The following is a 22816-nucleotide window of genomic DNA, read 5'->3' as shown; positions in this document are numbered from 1 at the left end:
TACCTCTGAGAACAGTCTAGATCCATCCTCTTTGGAACCCCCTTTCAGGTAGCTGAAAGCAGCTAGCAAATCCCCCCTCATTCTTCTCTTCCGCAGACTAAACAATCCCAGTTCCCTCAGCCTCTCCTCATAAGTCATGTGTTCCAATCCCCTAATCATTTTTGTTGCCCTCCACTGGACATTTTCCAATTTTTCCACATCCTTCTTGTAGTGTGGGGCCCAAAATTGGACACAGTACTCCAGATGAGGCCTCACCAAAGTCGAATAGAGGGGAACGATCACGTCCCTCGATCTACTGGCAATGCCCCTACTTATACAGCCCAAAATGCCATTGGCCTTCTTGGCAACAAGGGCACACTGTTGACTCATATCCAGCTTCTCATCCACTGTAACCCCCAGGTCCTTTTCTGCAGAACTGCTGCCTAGCCATTCGGTCCCTAGTCTGTAGCGGTGCATGGGATTCTTCCGTCCTAAGTGCAGGACTCTGCACTTGTCCTTGTTGAACCTCATCAGATTTCTTTTGGCCCAATACTCTAATTTGTCTAGGGCCCTCTGTATCCTATCCCTACCCTCCAGCGTATCTACCTCTCCTCCCAGTTTCGTGTCATCTGCAGACTTGCTGAGGGTGCAATCCATGCCATCCTCCAGATCATTAATGAAGATATTGAACAAAACCAGCCCAAGGACCGGCCCTTGGGGCATTCCGCTTGATACCAGCTGCCAACTAAAATTTTCTCGGAATTCCATTATGCAAAAAACTTCGACACGTTGGCTTTTTACCCCAGTTCAGGGTGAATTTTTTTTCTCAATCCCCAAATTTTTCATGGGCCAGCATGACCAGCCCTATTCCCAATGCACCCCACTCACCCAGCTCTGCTCAGTAACATCAAGTGGGTCTTTGATCCCAAAACAATCACAGACCAGCTCCTCTGCTCAGTTCCTGACTCCAGCTCTGACTTCTGGTTCGAGCTCTGACCCTTGGCTCCGTCACCTGGTTCCTGACTACGGCTCTGACCTCAGAACTATGCCTGGCCTCCATCTCCAGCTCTGGCCACTAGGCTTGACCACCATTGCTCGGACAACTAGGCCTGACCGCCCACACCCCGGTCCTGACAACTGGGTCTTTTAGTATAGGCAATAGAGAAGCAACCTCCGTGGATCAGGGACCTGTAATACACGCTCACTAGTGGGTTCCGCTTGTCTTGTAAAGAGAACAGAGATGTCGTTATCGGAGGTAAGAAGTTCACTGGGTGAACAATGACCCTCTCTGGGCAGGGGAAAGAGAGGAAAAACCTAACAGAGCTTTGCTCCGCAGCCACTGAGAAGGAAAGAAGCATAGGCTGATAGGGACCAAACGCTGATGTCAGGGGACACTGGCAAACCATTTACCCCACTGTTGCCTACGCTCACCCCATCACCCAACTCCTCTATTATCATGAACAGAATTTGCAACCGCTGCTAGATTTGGGGGGGGGGGGTCCCAGATTTCTGCCCCTGTCCCAGTCTCGCCCAGAGACCTACTGGCTTAGCTGATCAATGACGGCCCATCTGTTAAGGCACTAAAGTAACAGAGGCTCATCTGAGAGGACGCCGGACACCAATTTTCCATCCCTGGTTTTATTTTTCTCAAGCTTTCCAGGGGGGAGGAACTGCGGGGCAGCGCCAACGCTTACGAGCTGCCAAATTTGCCAGCGAATCTTGTGCTCAGCCCACCTGGAAGAGAAGAGGGACATGGACGCATTAGCTCACGGGCTTCCAACCCTGCATCCCAGATGCAACCGCTCAGGGCAGCGCAACGGAGGGGAAGAATCAAGCATGCTCAAGGACAGCACCAGTAGGAGACAGACCCACCATCCCAGATCACAGGCCGGGACAGTGACCATGCAAGGTCAGAGGGATGGGCCATAATGTGGTCTATCTGCATTACGCACCACGTACTGGTTACATCAGCAGCCACTACAAGGTGACAGTCTGTTCTCTGCTACAGGATCCACTCTGCTTCTGTAACCCACACACCTTCTAGGTGTGGTGTACTGGCCTATCTAGTGGTACTGAGACCACTTAGAGAGAGAGCTAAAATGTGTCTGCTCTACAGCCTTAGCTAATAGGAAGTTGGCTTTTAGCTCATGCTGTAGAATCATAGAATATCAGGGTTGGAAGGGACCCCAGAAGGTCATCTAGTCCAACCCCCTGCTCGAAGCAGGACCAATTCCCAGTTAAATCATCCCAGCCAGGGCTTTGTCAAGCCTGACCTTAAAAACCTCTAAGGAAGGAGATTCTACCACCTCCCTAGGTAACACATTCCAGTGTTTCACCACCCTCTTAGTGAAAAAGTTTTTCCTAATATCCAATCTAAACCTCCCCCATTGCAACTTGAGACCATTACTCCTCGTTCTGTCATCTGCCACCACTGAGAACAGTCTAGAGCCATCCTCTTTGGAACCCCCTTTCAGGTAGTTGAAAGCAGCTATCAAATCCCCCCTCATTCTTCTCTTCTGCAGACTAAACAATCCCAGCTCCCTCAGCCTCTCCTCATAAGTCATGTGCTCTAGACCCCTAATCATTTTTGTTGCCCTTCGCTGGACTCTCTCCAATTTCTCCACATCCTTCTTGTAGTGTGGGGCCCAAAACTGGACACAGTACTCCAGATGAGGCCTCACCAGTGTCGAATAGAGGGGAACGATCACGTCCCTCGATCTGCTCGCTATGCCCCTACTTATACATCCCAAAATGCCATTGGCCTTCTTGGCAACAAGGGCACACTGTTGACTCATATCCAGCTTCTCGTCCACTGTCACCCCTAGGTCCTTTTCCGCAGAAGCTCACACGCTAAGCTCCAGAGGCCCCAGGTTCGATCCCGCCCACCAACAATTGTTAGCGTTACACTTAGACTTGCGCGGGATGAAACACACTCATTCTTTTTTGTGGGAAATCTTTTCTTTTTATGATTTTTTTTCAGACCTTCCCCTGGAACCTTTTGAGGCTTTTCCACAGAATCATAGAGTATCAGGGTTGGAAGGGACCTCAGGAGGTCACCTAGTCCGACCCCCTGCTCAAAGCAGGACTAATCCCCAACTAAATCAATTTAAAAATCAATTTTCAATTTAAAACAAAAAACAAAAAAACCAACTCAAACCACAGAAATGTTTGATTTTTTTCCAAAGCCACAAACGTTCAGTTTTCTAAACAAACCAAACGAAATGTACGGAAAACTGAACCCCCCAAAAAATGAATTTTTTTTCTTTTTTTTACAAAACTCCAAAACCTTGACCCAAAATTTTCAGTTTCTTTAAACCAGAAAATTTCAGCCAGAATGGAAATTTTCCATGGAAAATGTACACATTGGTCAAAAACAGTGTTTTGCCTGGAAAAAAAAGGAGGGCATGAAATTTCAGCCACCGGGAAGCTTCCCAGCTCTGTGAATATGGACGACACCTCAGACCCATTCTAGTGAAGCAGAGAACAAGGAGTAGCCACCAGCCAGGCTGGGCCCTTGTCTACATCCTGCCATCTCAGCCAATGAGATGGCATGGGTGAAATTGAAGACAGTAGATGGCCCTTTATTGTCATTAACTGGATTGCCCCGGGAATGAGAGTTTAAGCGAACACGAGGCCAGAAAAGGTCAGAATCTAGCCGACGGTCCCAGCACCGGACAATGGTGCTGGAACACTTTTAATAGTGAGGGTGCTGAAAGCCAGCCCCTTTGCCCCCGGGCATGGGGCCAGCAGCCAGGACCCTGGGTGCAGGGCCAGCATGGAGCCCCCAGCGCAGGGTTGGCAACCGGGACCTTGGCCATGGGGCAGCAGCTGGGACCCTCGATGCTGGGCGGCAGCTGGGACCCTGGACGCGGGGCGGCAGCCAGGATCACAGGCATGGAGCAGCAGCCGGGACGCTGGGCGCAGGGCAGCAGCCGGGACCCTGGACATGGGGTAGCAGCTGGGACCCTGGATGCGGGGCAGCAGCTGGGACCCCGAGTGCAGTGGCAGCAGCTGGGACCCCGAGTGCAGTGGCAGCAGCCGGGACCACAGGCACAAAACCTGCGCAAAACCTGGGGGTGCTGCAGCCCCCCTGCTCCCATAGTTCCCACGCCTATGGCACTGGATGTGATTGTCGACAGTGGGGTATGTTCTGCAGCTTACAGGATCAGGACCTTAGTGACTCACAAGGGGCAAATTTCTCCTCTCTGACCCACGTGACAGAAGCCATCTCTCATATTCTGCTCTCCCTACACGTGCCAAACTCCCACTGGCTAGTAAAGTCCAGCACTGCTATGGGAGTGGGATTTTGTCCTGGTTCTATGGTCTGCCCTGCTGCCCACCTCCTCCCCGGTGCCCCCGATGAAATATATTTACTTGAATAGCCGGTTGTCTTAGTCTGAATGCTCCCGTTTTGCGTACTGGATTCCAGCCTGCCAAGCAGAAGAGAGCGACAAAACTTAGTGCAGGTGGGATGCAGAGAAGGACACGGTGAGTGCTGTGCGTGCAAGCCACCGTCAACACAGACTCAGAACAGTTCATCTCTGTGTCACGAGCCCCATACTGCTGGCAACTAACAGAGATTCTCCTTTGGCTCAGTCAATAAGGGCCTGTATTGTGAAGCAGAAGGATCGGGGCTCTACCCAAGAAGATCTGAGCGGAAAATTAGCATGCTGCATAGCAACCACAGTGAAGCCGGAGGTAGAAATATTTCTTATGGGATCGTTATCCTTATGGTACTAATGAGAGGTTAAATGACCTCCCCTAAGCCCACAGTGAGCCAGCAGCAAATCTGGGACTAGAACACAGGAGATCCCTGATGCTTTACTCCATTTCCTCCACGGCATGAGGCTGGCTTGTCTAGGAGATAGAGTGCTAGGAACCGAGTTAAAGCCCAGCCATTCGACACCTCATTGACTCCATGACTCACCCCCCTGGAAGGCATTTCACCCCTGCCTCAGCACAGCCGCAGACAGAGGCTGCCTGCCTGACATACCAGCGTGAGGCAAGGCGTGGAGAAGTGGTGAATCAAGCTCAGAGGCTGTGCTCAGCTGGGAAGCGGCTGGCCCACTTCTGCATGAACAATGACTTCCATAGAAAGCCGTCTGGCTGTAATCGCGCACTTCGGAACGATCTTGTGCACCCGCAGTTAAAGGACCAGCAACCCGGGTTAAGAGATGATTAAGGGTCAAGTACAGTTTATTGGGGGAAGTCACCCTGAAACAGAAGCAGAATATCTACAGGCCGACCAAGTGGTTCCTCCAAAGATACTCCACACACACAGCGTCCAGTTTGTCCCGCACAGCTACCTTAATTTCCAGTCTGCTTGTTCTTAATCTGTACTGCTCAGTCGCAAACCCATCTCCTCCGATGATGTGGCAACCTTGGTCACAATGAACCTAGCACTGGACTGGCCTGTTGGGGCCAGTGCATGAGCACTGGGCTCATCTGGTTTCTCTGACTGGCCCTCCCACCAGCAGGAGGCATCCAATCACATCATGTGCCACCCGACCCCCTTCCAAACCCACCTGAGCTTCTTTCCCAGAGAGAGGTCGGCAATCAAAGGGTTAATCCATCTAGCTCAGAGACAGACAGGTGCACCATGTCGGAGCCAACTTTCTAGCACTGGGGGCTGGCCTATGGTACTCAGCTCTCTCATTGGTTCTCCCATTGCTGGGTGTGGTGGAGAGCCATCCAATCATGACTCACGCCATCCCCATCCCAAAGCCCACCTGCTCTCCTCTCCTTCCAGCAGCTTCCTGAAGGTGGCGATCTCGATATCCAGCGCCAGTTTGAGGCTCATCAGCGCCTGATACTCCTGCAGCTGGAGCGCCATGTCCTGCTTGGCTTTCTGCAGGGCATGTTCCATCTTCTGCAGCTTCTCTGTAGCATCTGCCACAGCGATCTTGCCTTGCTCCTCAGCCTGGACAATGTCCACCTCCAGCTTGGCGTTCTGCAAAACAGACGTTTGACAGATTTCCACTGAGACCCAGTCTTTCTTTGGAGCCATCTATGGAGGAAAGGGTTCAGCTGACAGCAGAAATCAGATAGGACATTCTAAGGCCAACTCTCCAATCACGTGGGCAACTCCAAAGAGAGCTACTTACTGGGTAAGTGGAAATTTCCCAGCAAGAAAAGAAGTAAGCAAGGGAAGAGAGGTAGGGCCCTTATAATTAATGACAACACACATTTTGGAAGGGGTATTAAGGCTTACGTATCAGGGCTTAATCCAGTCTCTAGTCTTAGAGATCAGGAGGAGATGAGAGGCAGGTGACACTTTTTCATCCAAAACTTATTTTTCACTGCAAAATGCAAATTCACATCGGCTGAAATATTTTGGAATCCATTCACTGAATTGCTTCAGACGAAAACCAGTAAACCAACAACAGAAAAAGCCCAAATGTTTGGTTTTGACATTTACAATGTGGGAGAGCCAGGAATTTACATCAGATCTCCTGAGTCCCGGTCCAACACCGTAACCAAGTTTGTAAGGTGCTGAGATACATTGGCAATGAGAGTGGGGAAAGTTGCTAAGTAGAGAAAGAGACCGGAGAGAGCGAGCGAGGCTGGCTAGAGTGTGGAACTACAGGTCAGAGAGAGACAGAAAGAGACAGATGTTCTAAAGCCAGAGGGGACCATTTTGATCAGCTAGTCCAGTGGTCCCCAACCTTTCTTGTGGGATTAGCATATTGCCCCGCCGCTGAAATGCCGCTGAGAAACGGCAACGCTTCTCAGCGGCACTTTGGCGGGCGATTCTCCAGCGGCCGCGCTCAGTGGCATCATTTCGGCAGCAGGGTGTCCTACGGACACACAAAAATGCCCCGGCGGGCGCCATGGTGGCCACAGGCACTGCGTTGGGGACCACTGAGCTAGTCTGGTGCCCTCCTGTATAACATGCCCAGTAGAACTCCCCCAGAATAATTCCTGTTTGAACGAGAGCAGATGTTTTAGAAAAACATCCGATCCTGATTTTAAAGTGTCCAGTGATGGAGAATCCACCACAAATGGTTCCAATAGTTAACTGCCCTCACTGTTAAAAATCTGCCCCTTATTTTCCAGTCTGAATTTGTCTAGCTTCAACTTTCAGCCTTTGGATCTGGTTAGCTTTTGCCAGCTAGATTGAGGAGCCCGTTATCAAATCTTTGTTCCCCACGTAGATACTTATCGACTGTAATCAAGTCGGATTCTTTGACCATGGGATGGTGTTCCATGAAGGAGGAGTGCTGGGGAGAGACGGGCTCCATCTTACGAAGAGAGGGAAGAGCATCTTTGCCAGCAGGCTGGCTAACCTAGTGAGGAGGGCTTTAAACTAGGTTCACCGGGGGAAGGAGACCAAAGCCCTGAGGTAAGTGGGAAAGCGGGATACCGGGAGGAAGCACAGGCAGGAATGTCTGTGAGGGGAGGGCTCCTGCCTCATACTGGGAATGAGGGGCGATCAACAGGTTATCTCAAGTGCTTATATACAAATGCACAAAGCCTTGGAAACAAGCAGGGAGAACTGGAGGTCCTGGTGATGTCAAGGAACTATGACGTGATTGGAATAACAGAGACTTGGTGGGATAACTCACATGACTGGAGTACAGTCATGGATGGTTATAAACTGTTCAGGAAGGACAGGCAGGGCAGAAAAGGTGGGGGAGTAGCACTGTATGTAAGGGAGCAGTATGACTGCTCAGAGCTCCGGTACGAAACTGTGGAAAAACCTGAGTGTCTCTGGATTAAGTTTAGAAGTGTGTGCAACAAGAGTGATGTAGTGGTGGGAGTCTGCTATAGACCACCGGACCAGGGGGATGAGGTGGATGAGGCTTTCTTCAGGCAACTCACGGAAGCTACTAGATCGCATGCCCTGATTCTCATGGGTGACTTTAATTTTCCTGATATCTGCTGGGAGAGCAATACAGCGGTGCATAGACAATCCAGGAAGTTTTTGGAAAGCGTAGGGGACAATTTCCTGGTGCAAGTGCTAGGGGAGCCAACTAGGGGGGGCGCTTTTCTTGACCTGCTGCTCACAAACCGGGTAGAATTAGTGGGGGAAGCAAAAGTGGATGGGAATCTGGGAGGCAGTGACCATGAGTTGGTTGAGTTCAGGATCCTGACGCAGGGAAGAAAGGTAAGCAGCAGGATACGGACCCTGGACTTCAGGAAAGCAGACTTTGACTCCCTCAGGGAACAGATGGCCAGGATCCCCTGGGGGACTAACATGAAGGGGAAGGGAGTCCAGGAGAGCTGGCTGTATTTCAAGGAATCCCTGTTGAGGTTACAGGGACAAACCATCCCGATGAGTCGAAAGAATAGTAAATATGGCAGGCGACCAGCTTGGCTTAATGGTGAAATCCTAGCGGATCTTAAACATAAAAAAGAAGCTTACAAGGAGTGGAAGGTTGGACATATGACCAGGGAAGAGTATAAAAATATTGCTTGGGCATGTAGGAAAGATATCAGGAGGGCCAAATCGCACCTGGAGCTGCAGCTAGCAAGAGATGTCAAGAGTAACAAGAAGGGTTTCTTCAGGTATGTTGGCAACAAGAAGAAAGCCAAGGAAAGTGTGGGCCCCTTACTGAATGAGGGAGGCAACCTAGTGACAGAGGATGTGGAAAAAGCTAATGTACTCAATGCTTTTTTTGCCTCTGTTTTCACTAACAAGGTCAGCTCCCAGACTGCTGTGCTGGGCATCACAAAATGGGGAAGAGATGGCCAGCCCTCTGTAGAGATAGAGGTGGTTAGGGACTATTTAGAAAAGCTGGACGTGCACAAGTCCATGGGGCCGGACGAATTGCATCCGAGAGTGCTGAAGGAATTGGCGGCTGTGATTGCAGAGCCCTTGGCCATTATCTTTGAAAACTCGTGGCGAACGGGGGAAGTCCCGGATGACTGGAAAAAGGCTAATGTAGTGCCCATCTTTAAAAAAGGGAAGAAGGAGGATCCTGGGAACTACAGGCCAGTCAGCCTCACCTCAGTCCCTGGAAAAATCATGGAGCAGGTCCTCAAAGAATCAATCCTGAAGCACTTAGAGGAGAGGAAAGTGATCAGGAACAGTCAGCATGGATTCACCAAGGGAAGGTCATGCCTGACTAATCTAATCGCCTTTTATGATGAGATTACTGGTTCTGTGGATGAAGGGAAAGCAGTGGATGTATTGTTTCTTGACTTTAGCAAAGCTTTTGACACGGTCTCCCACAGCATTCTTGTCAGCAAGTTAAGGACGTATGGGCTGGATGAATGCACTATAAGGTGGGTAGAAAGCTGGCTAGATTGTCGGGCACAACGGGTAGTGATCAATGGCTCCATGTCTAGTTGGCAGCCGGTGTCAAGTGGAGTGCCCCAGGGGTCGGTCCTGGGGCCCGTTTTGTTCAATATCTTCATAAATGATCTGGAGGATGGTGTGGATTGCACTCTCAGCAAATTTGCGGATGATACTAAACTGGGAGGAGTGGTAGATACGCTGGAGGGGAGGGATAGGATACAGAAGGACCTAGACAAATTGGAGGATTGGGCCAAAAGAAATCTGATGAGGTTCAATAAGGATAAGTGCAGGGTCCTGCACTTAGGATGGAAGAATCCAATGCACCGCTACAGACTAGGGACCGAATGGCTAGGCAGCAGTTCTGCGGAAAAGGACCTAGGGGTGACAGTGGACGAGAAGCTGGATATGAGTCAGCAGTGTGCCCTTGTTGCCAAGAAGGCCAATGGCATTTTGGGATGTATAAGTAGGGGCATAGCGAGCAGATCGAGGGACGTGATCGTTCCCCTCTATTCGACACTGGTGAGGTCTCATCTGGAGTACTGTGTCCAGTTTTGGGCCCCACACTACAAGAAGGATGTGGATAAATTGGAAAGAGTCCAGCGAAGGGCAACAAAAATGATTAGGGGTCTAGAGCACATGACTTATGAGGAGAGGCTGAGGGAGCTGGGATTGTTTAGTCTGCAGAAGAGAAGAATGAGGGGGGATTTGATAGCTGCTTTCAACTACCTGAAAGGGGGTTCCAAAGAGGATGGCTCTAGACTGTTCTCAATGGTAGCAGATGACAGAACGAGGAGTAATGGTCTCAAGTTGCAATGGGGGAGGTTTAGATTGGATATTAGGAAGAACTTTTTCACTAAGAGGGTGGTGAAACACTGGAATGCGTTACCTAGGGAGGTGGTAGAATCTCCTTCCTTAGATATTTTTAAGGTCAGGCTTGACAAAGCCCTGGCTGGGATGATTTAACTGGGACTTGGTCCTGCTTTGAGCAGGGGGTTGGACTAGATGACCTTCTGGGGTCCCTTCCAACCCTGATATTCTATGATTCTATGATTCTATGAAGTCACCCCTGAAGAGATAGATAGGACAGTGACTGAATTCCTAACCAATGCATACACTGGTCATGGCTTTAGCAAGGGTTCAGGACACAATTAACATCCTACCCGCACTACAGAACAGAATCACATTGTGACTGGTCCCCAAGCCCGACTGTCATTAGAGAGAAAGTCGGACACATGGCAAGAAGCCTAAAGGGAAGTCCCTTTCCCTGGTCACACGGCCTCAACGAAGGGGTGGCACAAGCACCCTAAAGTGGGGGGAGCAACAGATGCCCAAACCGTGGCCCTCCCCCCAAAACACTGCACCGCCCCCGAGTCCCTGCCCTTCCACCACCTCTTCCCCCAAGAACCCAACCCCCACTTGCTCCTCTCTGCCCCCTCTCCCCCATTGTTCGCCCTTATGGCCAGTAAAAAGTGGGAGGGCCATGGCCCCCAGGCCTCCACCCCGTTCGGACACTCCTGCCTCAAGGTGTCTCCGAAAGAATGGATGGAGAAAATGACAAGGAGGTGCTGATTTTCAAGTGCTGGGTTTTCAAAAGAGCCCAGGAATCCAGCATGGACAAGAAGTAATCGGCTTGATCAGCAGCAAGGGAGAGTTAGGTTAGAGATGAGGGAAAGCTTTCTACGTGTAAGGATAGTTAAGCATTAGAACAGGTTGCCAAGGGAGGTAACAGGTTTAGACAATCACCTCTTGGGGTGCTCCAGGTATACTTGGTCTTGTCTCAGCATGGGGCTGGACGAGATGACCTCAAAAGGTCCTTTCCAGGCCTACTTTTCTATGATTCTATGCACCCAGTGCACTGAGCTTTTGGAAAATCTGGCCCTGTGGGCACCGAATTACTTCAGCAGAGCTCCCCCCCAGGGCTGGATGTGGCCCCTCCATCCACATGTGAATCCCCAGCTGTTTCCTCACTGACCTGTTCTTTCAGAGCTGCAATCTCCGCCCGGATCCATGGGATCATCCGGTTGAGCTCGTTGAGCTCGGCCTTGGCGGCACGGAGCTCTTCCCCGTGCCTGTCTGCTTTCTCCTGGATCTGCTCATACTGCATAGGGGAGAAAGGGAAAGAGAGAAGGAGACGCTGAGTCCAGATCAGGATCTAGAGAAACACGAGCCTGGGAGCCGGTGAGATCCACCGCCTCAGTGAAGAGCCTCATGCTAGCCATGTCGTGTCACCTCACTGCCAGCAAGGGTACAGAGGTGGGCACGTACAAATTAGGGTTCCCCTAGGAATTGTCTTCTGTGCAGCCACTGTCCTGGGTGGGGAGAAAACAGCTCCATCTTCCAGCACTGCTTCTTGGTCAGCCAAGGAAGATGGGGGAACAGTTTCTCCCATCCCCCTGGATCAGGGGGCCCAATGGAGTGAGACCAAGTTCCCACCCTTTGTGGCAGGCCCCTAAATCCACTGCGCGCTCAGAGGGTTCAGACGGGTGTCTGAGGGGAACCCCACACACAAGACCTTCAGCTGGGGTGGCAGGAAAGGCTCTTTGGTTGGGGTAGCGTAGGGGGTTATGTGGCAGGAAGGCCCCTCCACCAAGGTGATGGCCTTGCACACAAAGCCCAGGATAGACCCCTACCTGCTTGATGGCTGTAGGTCAGGGATGAGGAAGGCCACAGCCCATCTGACCAGGAGTGGCGGAAAGAAGTGGGCCTTAGGTGGTGTACCCCTGCTGTCAACACCACCCCAAGCAAAGGATGAAGCCACCTGGCAAAGGAACCAGGAAGCTGTCTAGGGCCCTGGCTCACCCTGTTCCATATTGTCACTTCTCTCTCACATGGACTGCCCTGCCCTTCTAAACAGCAGCCGCTCAGGGCAGAGACGGGCCTCGCTCACCGTGATCCGATACTTGCTCTCAGCTTCCTCTCGGCTGTTCTCAGCCATCTCCTCGTACTGCACTCTGGCCTCCGCAATGATGCTGTCCACATCTAGCTTGGGACTGCTGTCCACGGATGTGACCATGGGGGTGTTGGACACCTCTACCAGGGTCTGCTGTTCACGCAGCTCCTACATGAGTTAGAAAACCCTCATTCGTTATAGCGAAGGACAGCGAACCGAACTGCATCCCATAAGCCCTGCAGCCGGTTCCCATGGAAGCTCCCTCCCCAGGCTGATATAAATCAATGCTTCAGCCTCTTCTGGATTCTGCATGCAGCACTGGTCACCCCACCTCCAAAAAGGATATTGCAGAATTAGAGGGGTTCAAGGAAGGGTGACAAGTATGATTAAGGGGCTGGAGAAACTCTCTTATGAAGAGAGATTGACAAAATTGGGATGGTTTCTCTTCAAGAGGAGACAACTAAAAGGGGACACAATAACAGTATATACAATGACGAACGTCTAGAGAAGGGAGATCAGGGTCTCCTTACACAAGAACAAGGGTACGTTCCATGAAGTTAAAGGGTGGCAAATTCAAAATAGAGACAAGAAAATACTTTTTCCATACAGCACGTCATTCGCCTGTGGAACTCACTGCCACAGGAAGTCAGTGAGGCCAAGAAAGTCGCAAGATTCCAAAAGGGATGGGATGAGAAGAATACCCAAAGTTATAACAGTTAACGCTGACAAATTTAGGGAGGGGTTTAACACCTCCTGGTTCAGGTGGGAAGCCTGTCTCTGCCTGTCAGAGGTCAGGATGAGCCCTAACATGGAGGTAGATCATTCCACCTCTGCTAATTCTGTTTTTCTTTACACTGAAGCAGCTGGTGCTGGCTACTCTTAGAAACAGGATAGTGGAATATGGAAGTCCCTATATGCTTAGTGTCTTAGGGTATGTCTACACTGCAAAAAAAAAAGACCCATGGCAGCAAGTGTCAGAGCCTGGGGCTATAGACTCTAGCTACAGCGCTATAAAATAGCCATATTGACATTCCCACTCCGGCTAGAGCTCAGGGTCTGAGACACAAACCCCTCGCTGGCTTTCAGAACCTGCACTCCAGCCGTGATGGGAATGCCGAAAAGGCTATTTTTAGCCTTTTAGCCTCTGTGAGCCCGAGTCTGCAGATCTGGACTTGGACACTTGCTGTGGCAGGGGTTTTTTTTTCCGCAGTGTAAACAACCCCTTAAGAGGCTGAGTGGAGGAGCTCCTGAGTTCTGATCCCATCTCCGCCACTTACATGCCAAGTGGCCTTGGGTGAGTCATTCTGTCTCAGTTCTCCTGTCTGTAGAATGGGAGTCATGACACTTACAACAGAGGAGTTTTGTAAGAATCAACTGGTGACTATTTATCCCAGTTGTGGGCCCCGAACAAACCCCAAACAGCTCCTGACCATTGTGGGGCTTGAAATCTGGCCTGGAATTTTGCAGCTAGTTGGAAAGTGAACTGTGGAGGCAGGTCTGCCCCTTTAAAAAAAAGACGATTTCTCTGGCTCTCTAGACTGGGAGGATCTTTCATTACAGAAACTCTGTTACTCAGTGGAATTCACCAGGAAATTTAGAACTGTAGTCGTAATCTAAGGCTACGTCTACACTTACAGTCACTGCACACACCCCTAGCATGAGTATAAACAGCAGTGTAGATGGTGAGGCACTGCTTAGGCAGGTAAAGACACCCCAGAACCATAGGCGCCGACTTCCCCTCTTTCCCGTGGGTGCTGGACTCCCGCCTCTGCCCCTGGCCCCGCCCCCACTCCACCCCTTCCATGAGGCCCCACCCCTGCCCCGCCTCTTCCCAGCCCCATTCCAACCCCTTCCCCCAAAGTCCCCATCTCAAATCCCCCCCTTGCAAATATTCCAACTCCTTCCCCAAATCCCTGCCCTGGCCCCACCTCTCCCCCCCCCCACCCTGAGCGCATCATAAGCCCGCTCCTCCACCCCCTCCCGGAGTGTGCTAACACGGCCAAACAGCTGTTTGGCGGCGGCCAGGAAAAGCTTGGAGGTAGGCGGAGGAGCGGGGACACGGCGCACTTGGGGGGAGGAAGAGGAGGAGGAGGGGCGGGGTGGGGTGGGGTGGGGGGTGAGGGGAGCTTGACTGCCAGGGGGGGCAGAACACCCACTAATTTTTCTCCATGGGTGCTCCAACCCCGGAGCACCCACGGAGTCAGCACCTATGCCCAGAACCTTGGGGCTTGTACCCTGCCCAGCTCTCTACGCGTCCAACCAGTGCCTTCCCCGTCTACACTGCTAGCATGAGCCGTGTAGTGTCCCACTGCCTCCACCTGCTAGAGCCTTTCACTGCCGCATCTAGCCACGCACCCCAGTGTGGACGCAGCCCTCACCTCATGTGCTGCCACAAAGTGTAAACTAGGGAGAGAAAAGCCACTTACCTTGGCATAAAGCTCTATCAGGAAGTTGATTTCGTCGGTCAGATTTTGCAACTTGACCTCCATTTCCTCCTTTTTGATGTAAGCCTCGTCCACCTCCTGAGAAAAGAGTCCAGGCACCTGTGAGTCAGACTCCAACCCTGTTTACTAAGATTGGAAGTTCTTTGGAGGTAGGAGGCCATCTTTTTGTTCCATGTTTGTACAGCGCCTAGCGCAATAGCATCCTCATCCATGCCTGGGCCTCCCGGGCACTCCCACAATACCCATAATAAATAAATAATCATGCCCGATGCCCAGCGCTAAACCCAGTTGGAAGAAGCACGGACTCACCTTCTTAAGCAGGACAAATTCATTTTCCCTCCTTGTCCGGTTGTTGGTTTCTTCTTCGTACCTGTGAGCAGGTGGGAGGGAATCAGCTCATTGCAGGGTGCGTCTGAGTGGCTGGGAGTTAATTCTCTTACGGAAGCTACAAAGATGTGGGGACCATCAGAGGATGTTCTGAAGAGCACCCAAAACCCCAGCTGAAGTCAGTGGGAGCTTTGGGTGTTCCCCTCCCGGCACGGGAGGAGAACACCCACAGCTCCCACTGACTTCAGCTGGGGTTTTGGGTGCTGTTGCATCAGGCCCTTGCTGTTGCAACTGTGGCTGGGCACTTTGGGACTTTGCAAAAGAGAGAGGTGGTGTGGCCTAGTGGTTCTATTCTTGTCTTCGCCACTGCCCTGCTGTGTGATCATGGATGAGTCATTTCCCGTCCCGCCTTTTCTCTGCTTACACCGTGAGCCTTTCAGGGCAGGGACTGCATCTCACAATGCGACTGCACTGCCCCCAGCATAATAGGGCCATGATCAGAGTTGGAGCCTGTAAGCGCAATGGGGATATAAATCTGGACCGGCTTTGAGATATTGGGCCTGATTTAAACCCACCAAGGGCACGATGGAGTTAGTCTGGATATGCAGTGGTGTAGCATAGGTGCCGACTCCATGGGTGCTCCGGGGCTGGAGCACTCATCAGTGGAAAAATGGTGGGTACTGAGCACCCAACGGCAGCCCCCACCCGATCAGCTCCTCCTTCTCCCCCCAGCGCCTCCCACCCACCGGCAGCCCCACTGATCAGCGCCTCCCACCCTTCCCAGTGCCTCCCCTTCCTCCAAGCACCATGATCAGCTGTCCCATGCAGTTCCGAGCATACACAAGGCACTGGGGGGGAGAGGGAAAAGTGATGGTGGGGCGTGCTTGGAGGAGGGGGAAGAAGGGGGCGGGAAGAGGTGGGGTGGGGTGGGATGGAGTGGAGTGGGGGCGAGGTGGGGCAGGGGTGGGGCCATGGGGGAAGGATTGGGAATGGGGCCTGGGGCAGAGCAGGGGTTGAGCACCCCCAGCTCATTAGAAAGTCGGCACCTTTGTCTGAGAGAGACGATAGAGGTGAGAATTAGAGCTGTGCAAATTATACATTTTTCAGTTCACTAACAGTGCCGAAAAACCGGGGTGATGGGGGGGGAATCATTTCAGGTACACAGAAAAGGGAAATTTTCAGAATTTCTGGAGAATCTAATAGTACAAATTAAAATAAGATAATTTTGGGTCCAATGAAACATTCCATTGGACCCAAAACGAAACCTTTCGCTTCGACTGGGCTTTTATTTACGTGTTGCCATTGTGTTTCAAGGAAACTTCAGTGAAGCCAACACAAATTCACAGCACAGTTAGTTGTTGCCAAAGCTGCCTTTTCCCCAAATCACGTTTCAAACAAAAATATTCTCCCAGGTCTATTGGCACAGACTTGAGGTGACTAGGAGAAAAGATCCCCTACCCACTGAGCCTGGAGATACCAACCGTCCTACAATTTTGCCCATTGATATAATGGACCAAGTTCTTCTGAAAAGTCATGTTTTGACCGCCCCCTCCTGAGACCCCCGCCCCTAATTGCCCCCCCAGGATCCCACTCCCTATCCAACCCCCCCTGCTTCCTGTCCCCTTATTGCCCCGACCCCTATCCACACCCCCGCCCCCTGACAGGCCCCCCACGACTCCCACGCCTATCCAACGCTGCCTGTTCCCCATCTCCTGACCGCCCCCCCCGAACCTCTGCCCCATCCAACCGCCCCCTGCTCCCTGTCCCCTGACTGCCTCCCGGGACCCCCTGCCCCTTATCCAACCCCCCCACTCCCCTCCCCCTTACCATGCCACTCAGAGCAGTAGGACTGGCAGCCACGCCGCCCGGCTGGAGCCAGCTACGCCACCGCACTGCCCAGCAGGAGCTCACAGCCCCACCGCCCAGAGCGTTGGCGGCACAGTGAGCTGAGGCGGCGGGGAAAGGGGGACAGCAGGGGAGGGGCTGGGGACTAGCCTCCCCGGCCAGGAGCTTAAGGGCCAGGCAGGATGGTCCCACGGGCCAGATGTGGCCCGCGGGCCATACTTTGCCCACCTCTGCTTTAGGACCTCCTTCTTCCATAGCTAATAGATATAGGCCTGGATGTGCAAAGCACCCTAGCCTGGAATCTTTCCCCAATCCTTTCGGCCTGGTGAGAAAGTCCCCATTGGCTGCTTCATAGTTTGGACTCACTTTCGCTTGAACTCTTCCAGAAGGTCCTCCATGTTGCCCTGCTCGGATTCCAGCCTAACCCTCTGGTGCCCCAGGTCCTCCAGCTGCTTCTGCAAGTTGTTGATAAACGCCTTGAACATGTTTTCCATGTTAATGGGCCCAGTTTTCTGGCCCTGCAGCATGCTCCACTTGATCTTCAACACCTGGTTCTGCTGCTCCAGTGTGCGAACCTGGGGAGATAAGGAGTTTGCGTCCTCAGACTGGCGTGACTATGCACATGGGAGACCTCAGGCCAGACTTTTCAGCTGCACTAAAGCCCCTTTGCTTCACTTCAGCAGTGAGAAAAAGCATCATTCAAATGGGTGTAAATATAACTGGCGATTTACAAGAGCCAGTGTGCTCCAGTAGATTGAGCAACTGGTTTAGGACTGTGGACAGCTGGCACCTGGGTAAGCTTGGGCAAGTCACTTCCCCTCTCTGTGTCTCCTCCCGACCTGTGTCTGTCTCATTATTTAGATTGTAAGCTCAGCGGGGTGGGCATTATCTCTTGCTGTGTGTCTGAACTAGAACTGGGCAAATTACGATTTTTTTTTTTTTTTTTTGGTTCATTACCAATTTTAAAGGGTCGAAAAAAATTAATTTGGGGTCAGATGGAAATTTTTGGCTAATCGAAAAGTCGGAAAAAAAAGTTCATTCTGGATTGAACAAGAAGTCTAATTTCTACAAAATTAAAATGCTTGTGACCATTTGTAAACATTAAAAAAAATTTAAATAAAACTAAAGGACGTTTTGCAACTAAATGTCATTTCAAACAGAAACTTCAAATCGCTTGGTACCAATTTTTGTAATTGTTTTGTTCTGTTTTTAAACAAATCATTCAGTGAAATCAACATGAATTAACAAAACGTTCTGGCGTCACTGAACTTGCTTCTTTTTGCTAAAAAATTTCTCTCCGCTCTAGTGTGTACAGCACCTGACACGCTAGGGCCCTGATCTTGAAGGTTTTATTGTAATGTAAATAAGAGCGTTCAACCAACTCCAGCCACAGGTACATTTTCCTTGTGCCACGAGCTTTCCAGTTTTATCCAAGCTATGCCAACTATTCTTCACTTTCACTGTTCCACTTTCCCAGTTTCGGACGCATGCCCCAACAGAATTGTTTGTGCTCTCTGAGCAGCTGTGTCCATGGTCAAGGGAATCTGCACACAAGCTGAGAAAAGTGCTTTCCACCATTAAACCATAGGCGCTGACTTCGTGGGTGCTCCGTGGCTGGAGCACCCACCGGGAAAAATTAGTGGCTGCTCAGCACCCATTGGCAGCCCCGTGGGTCAGCGCCTCCCCCCTGCCCCGTAGCGCCTCCTGTCTGTCCTCCCCACCAACTGGCTCCCCCCCTCCCTCCCAGCACCTCCCGCGATCAGCTGTTCCGTGGCATGCAGGAGGTGCTGGGGGGAGGGAGGAGAGGAGCGAGGGTGGGGTGCACTTGAGGGAGGGGGCGGAACGGGGTGGGAAGAGGTGGAGCGGGGCTGGGGCCTTGGGGAAGGGGTGGAGTGGGGGCAGGGCCTGGGGTGGAGCATCCCCCCGGCACATTTGAAAATCGGCGTCTCTGCATTAAACTGTGCTGAAACAGACACTGCCTTTCAAAACAAATTAAGAGCAAAAATAGCCCTCTTGACAGTCTCATTAACTGATCATAGGAGACTTTTGATCAGAACATTGGTCTGACTTCTGGCCTTAAAGTCTATGACTCTGACACTAGAGAACTTGGCCCATCTCCTTATTCTTTAGCCGCAAAGGATAATTTATCTCCTCTATGCTAACCCATAACTCCCTGGGAGGAGAACCTGTTCCTATGTATACCCTATGTACTAATCTTTCTCCACTTCAGGAAGTATTATTGTGGATTGGTCCTACTTTGAGCAGGGAGTTGGACTAGAAAACCTCCTGAGGTCCCTTCCAATCCTGATATTCTATGATTCTATGAACAGGACAAATCTCACTCACTTCCACAGATGGCTACAGGACACATCCACTTGGAGAAAACACTTAGTCCTCATGGAAAACTGAGCCTTTTTCCAGGATAAGACTATCCCCACAGTTAGGAACATAAGAATTCCCAGGCTGGATCAGACCTACAGCCATGCAGTCCAGTATCCCATCTCTAATAGCGGCCAGTACCAGATACTTCAGAGGAAGGTGCAAGAAACTCCACAATGGGCAGATGTGGAATAATCTGCTCCTAAGGGATCTTCTAAGACAAGGGTGGCCAACCTGTGGCTCCGGAGCCACACGCGGCTTTTCAGAAGTTAATAATGGTAGAACGACAAATGGGAATGAGGATATGGAGGTAGATATTACCACATCCGAGGTAGAAGCCGAACTCGAACAGCTTAATGGGACTAAATCGGGCGGCCCGGATAATCGTCATCCAAGAATATTAAAGGAACATGAAATTGCAAGCCCATTAGCAAGAATTTTTAATGAATCTGTAAACTCAGAGGTTGTACTGTATGCCTGTAGAATTGCTAACATCGTTCCTATTTTTAAGAAAGGTAAAAAAAGCAATCCGGGTAACACAGGCCCGTTAGTTTGACATCTTTAGTATGCAAGGTCTTGGAAAAAATTTTGAAGGAGAAAGTAGTTAAGGACATTGCGGTCAATGGTAATTGGGACAAAATATGACATGGCATTACAAAAAGTAGATCATGTCAGACCAACTTGATCTCCTTCTTTGAGAAGATAACAGATTTTTTAGACAAAGGGAATGCAGTAGATCTAATTTACCTCGATTTCAGTAAGGCATTTGATAAGGTTCCACATGGAGAATTATTAGCTAAATTGGAAAAGATGGGGGTCAATATGAAAATTGAAAGGGGGATAAGGAACTGGTTAAAGGGGAGACTACAGCGGGTCACACTGAAAGGTGAACTGTCAGACTGGAAGGAGGTTACTAGTGGAGTTCCTCAGGGATCGGTTTTGGGACCAATCTTATTTAATCTTTTTATTACTGACCTTGGCACAAAAAGCAGGAATGTGCTAATAAAGTCTGCGGATGACACAGAGCTGGGAGGTATTGCCAATACAGAGAAGAACCGGGATATCCTACAGGAAGATCTGGATGACCTTGTAAACTGGAATAATAGTAATAGGATGAAATTTAATAGTGAAAAGTGCAAGGTCATGCATTTTGGGATTAATAACAAGAATTTCTGTTATAAACTGGGAACGCATTACTTGGAAGTAACAGAGGAGAAGGACCTCAGAGTACTGGTCGATCACAGGATGACTACGAGCTGCCAAAGTGATGTGGCCGTGAAAAAGCTAATTCAGTCTTGGGATGCATCAGGCGAAGTATTTCCAGTAGAGATAAGGAGGTGTTAGTACCATTATTCAAGGCACTGGTGAGACCTCATCTGGAATATTGTGTGCAGTTCTGGTCTCCCATGTTTAAGAAGGATGAATTCAAACTGGAACAGGTACAGAGAAGGGCTACTAGGATGATCTGAGGAATGGAAAACCTGTCTTATGAAAGGAGACTCAATGAGCTTGGCTTTTTTAGCCTAACCAAAAGAAGGTTGTGGGGAGATATGATTGCTCTCTATAAATATATCAGAGGGATAAATACCATGGAGGGAGAAGAATTATTTAAGCTCAGTACCAATGTGGACACAAGAACAAATGGACAGAAACTGGCCATCAGGAAGTTTAGACTTGAAATTAGACAAAGGTTTCTAACCATCAGAGGAGTGAAGTTCTGGAACAGCCTTCCAAGGGAAGCAGTGGGGGCGAACGACATATCTGGCTTCAAGACAAAGCTTGATAAGTTTATGGAGGAGATGATATGATGAGATAGCCTAATTTTGGCAATTAATTGATCTTCAACTACTAGCAGTAGATATGCCCAATGGCCTGTGATGGTATGTTCGAAGGGGTGGGATTTGAGTTACTACAGAAAATTCTTTCCTGGGTGTCTGGCTGGTGAGTCTTGCCCACATGCTCAGGGTTTAGCTGAGCGCCATACTTGGGGTCGGGAAGGAATTTTCCCCCAGGGCAGATTGGCAGAGGCCCTGGGGAGTTTTCACCTTCCTCTGCAGCCTGGGGCACAGGTCACTTTCTGGAGGATTCTCTGCACCTTGAAGTCTTTAAACCACGATTTGAGGACTTCAACAGCTCAGACATAAGTTAGGGGTTTGTTACAGGAGTTGGTGGGTGAGATTCCGTGGCCTGCGTTGTGCAGGAGGTCAGACTAGATGATCATAATGGTCCCTTCTGACCTTAAAGTCTATGATTCCATGTGGCTCCTTGTCTAGGCACTGACTCCGGGGCTGGAGCTACAGGCACCAACTTTCCACTGCTCAACCCCTGGCTCTGCCACAGGCCCTGCCCCCACTCCACCCCTTCCCACGCCCTCCCCTGAGCCTGCCGTGCCCTTGCTCCTCCCCCTCCGAGCCTCCTGCATGCCACGAAGCTGATCAGGAGGTGCGGGAGAGAGGGGGAGGCGCTGATCGGTGGGGCTGCCGGTGGGTGGGAGGCTCAGGGAGCAGGGTGGGAGAGCTGATGGGGGGCTGCTGACACATTACCGTGGCTCTTTGGCAATGTACATTGGTAAATTCTGGCTCCTTCTCAGAGTCAAGTTGCCCACCCCTGTTCTAAGCCCTTAAGAGAGAAAAAATTTAGAAAACCAATGGCCAATACAGCCACTGGGCTGTGGGAGCAATAAGAAAGAAGCATGAAAGAGGGTTGGCCTTTACTGTAGGTTGCTCATTGATTACTCCAAGCATGAACCAAAATACATATTGACGAGTTCGGGGAAGCCTCTTTTGTTTCCCAAGTTGAGTCCTATAAAGTCTTGATCCTGTCCAATCTGTTTAGCCTGAATAGTGATTTTGGGTGCCCAACTTAAGACCCCTTAAAGGGGGCTGATTTTATCCAAAATCACCGAGCGCCCACCTCTGGAACTCAAGTCTTTTTGAGGCATTTCAAGCTGAGCACCCCAAAACTGACTGGTCTCCTCGCTTTTGAAAATATAGACAGCAATTGTGATACTGCGTGGGTCTGCTTGAAAGCGTCCCATTTAGTGTAACCTTTGGAGCATCAGATAAGGCCTAGCTAGCTTCTGGTGTTGGCTGTGAGAGCCGTTCAGGCTGATTATTCTTTGTGCCATATCGATTTCTTAAAGGTTGCACAGTGACTAAACCCTCTTTATTGCCTTTACTTATTACACTGACAACAGCTCCCATGACATTAGCAACTTGCCACCACTGCCTTTTGGGCTGTTTCATCACAGTTTTCGCTGGTCTCTCCAATTCTTATAAGAGTTAAAAGGTAATAGGAAAGGAGGACAACAGAGCTCTTCACAACACAGATCCGTCTGCCAAGGAGAGGATGCTCAGTACTAGAAGACCCAAGGCTTACCTTGTCAATAAAGTGGGCAAATTTATTGTTCAGAGTCTTGATCTGCTCCTTCTCCTGAGCTTTCACGAGCTGGATCTCTGGGTCGAGCCCAGTCTTGATGGGACTCATCAGGCTCCGGTTGAAGTTCACTGCTACAAGACGACCCTTGATGCCGGCCCCACCGCTCATCCCCAGCCCCAAGGGGCTCCTGGCTCCTCTGAATTTGCTGCCACCTGGGCTGGAGATGGCATAAGACAGGGGGCTCATTCTGGAGTGGCCAGTGGAGGCATAGGACTGGCTGCTGAAGTTGCAGGGGGAACTCCTGTACTTCTTACTGACGGAGATGACAGACAT

The 22816-nt window shown here is 50.6% G+C and overlaps 1 protein-coding gene across 1 annotated transcript; it reads right to left on the bottom strand.

Moving 5' to 3' along the window:
- Positions 1 to 1559: 1559 nt before the first annotated feature.
- LOC102934999 (keratin, type II cytoskeletal 8-like) lies at positions 1560 to 22816 on the bottom strand. Its single transcript, XM_043533161.1, has 9 exons — positions 22484 to 22816; positions 17093 to 17301; positions 14864 to 14924; positions 14537 to 14632; positions 12108 to 12278; positions 11193 to 11318; positions 5709 to 5929; positions 4320 to 4409; positions 1560 to 1713 (listed from the first exon to the last, which is right to left on the bottom strand). The coding sequence occupies exons 1-9, from the start codon at positions 22814 to 22816 to the stop codon at positions 1560 to 1562; spliced, it is 1461 nt and encodes a 486-aa protein (XP_043389096.1).

Source organism: Chelonia mydas, chromosome 20, assembly GCF_015237465.2.
Source record: "Chelonia mydas isolate rCheMyd1 chromosome 20, rCheMyd1.pri.v2, whole genome shotgun sequence".
NCBI lineage: Eukaryota > Metazoa > Chordata > Testudines > Cheloniidae > Chelonia > Chelonia mydas.
The sequence above is the reverse complement of the archived record's forward strand: the minus strand, read 5'-3'. Positions and strand labels throughout refer to the sequence as shown.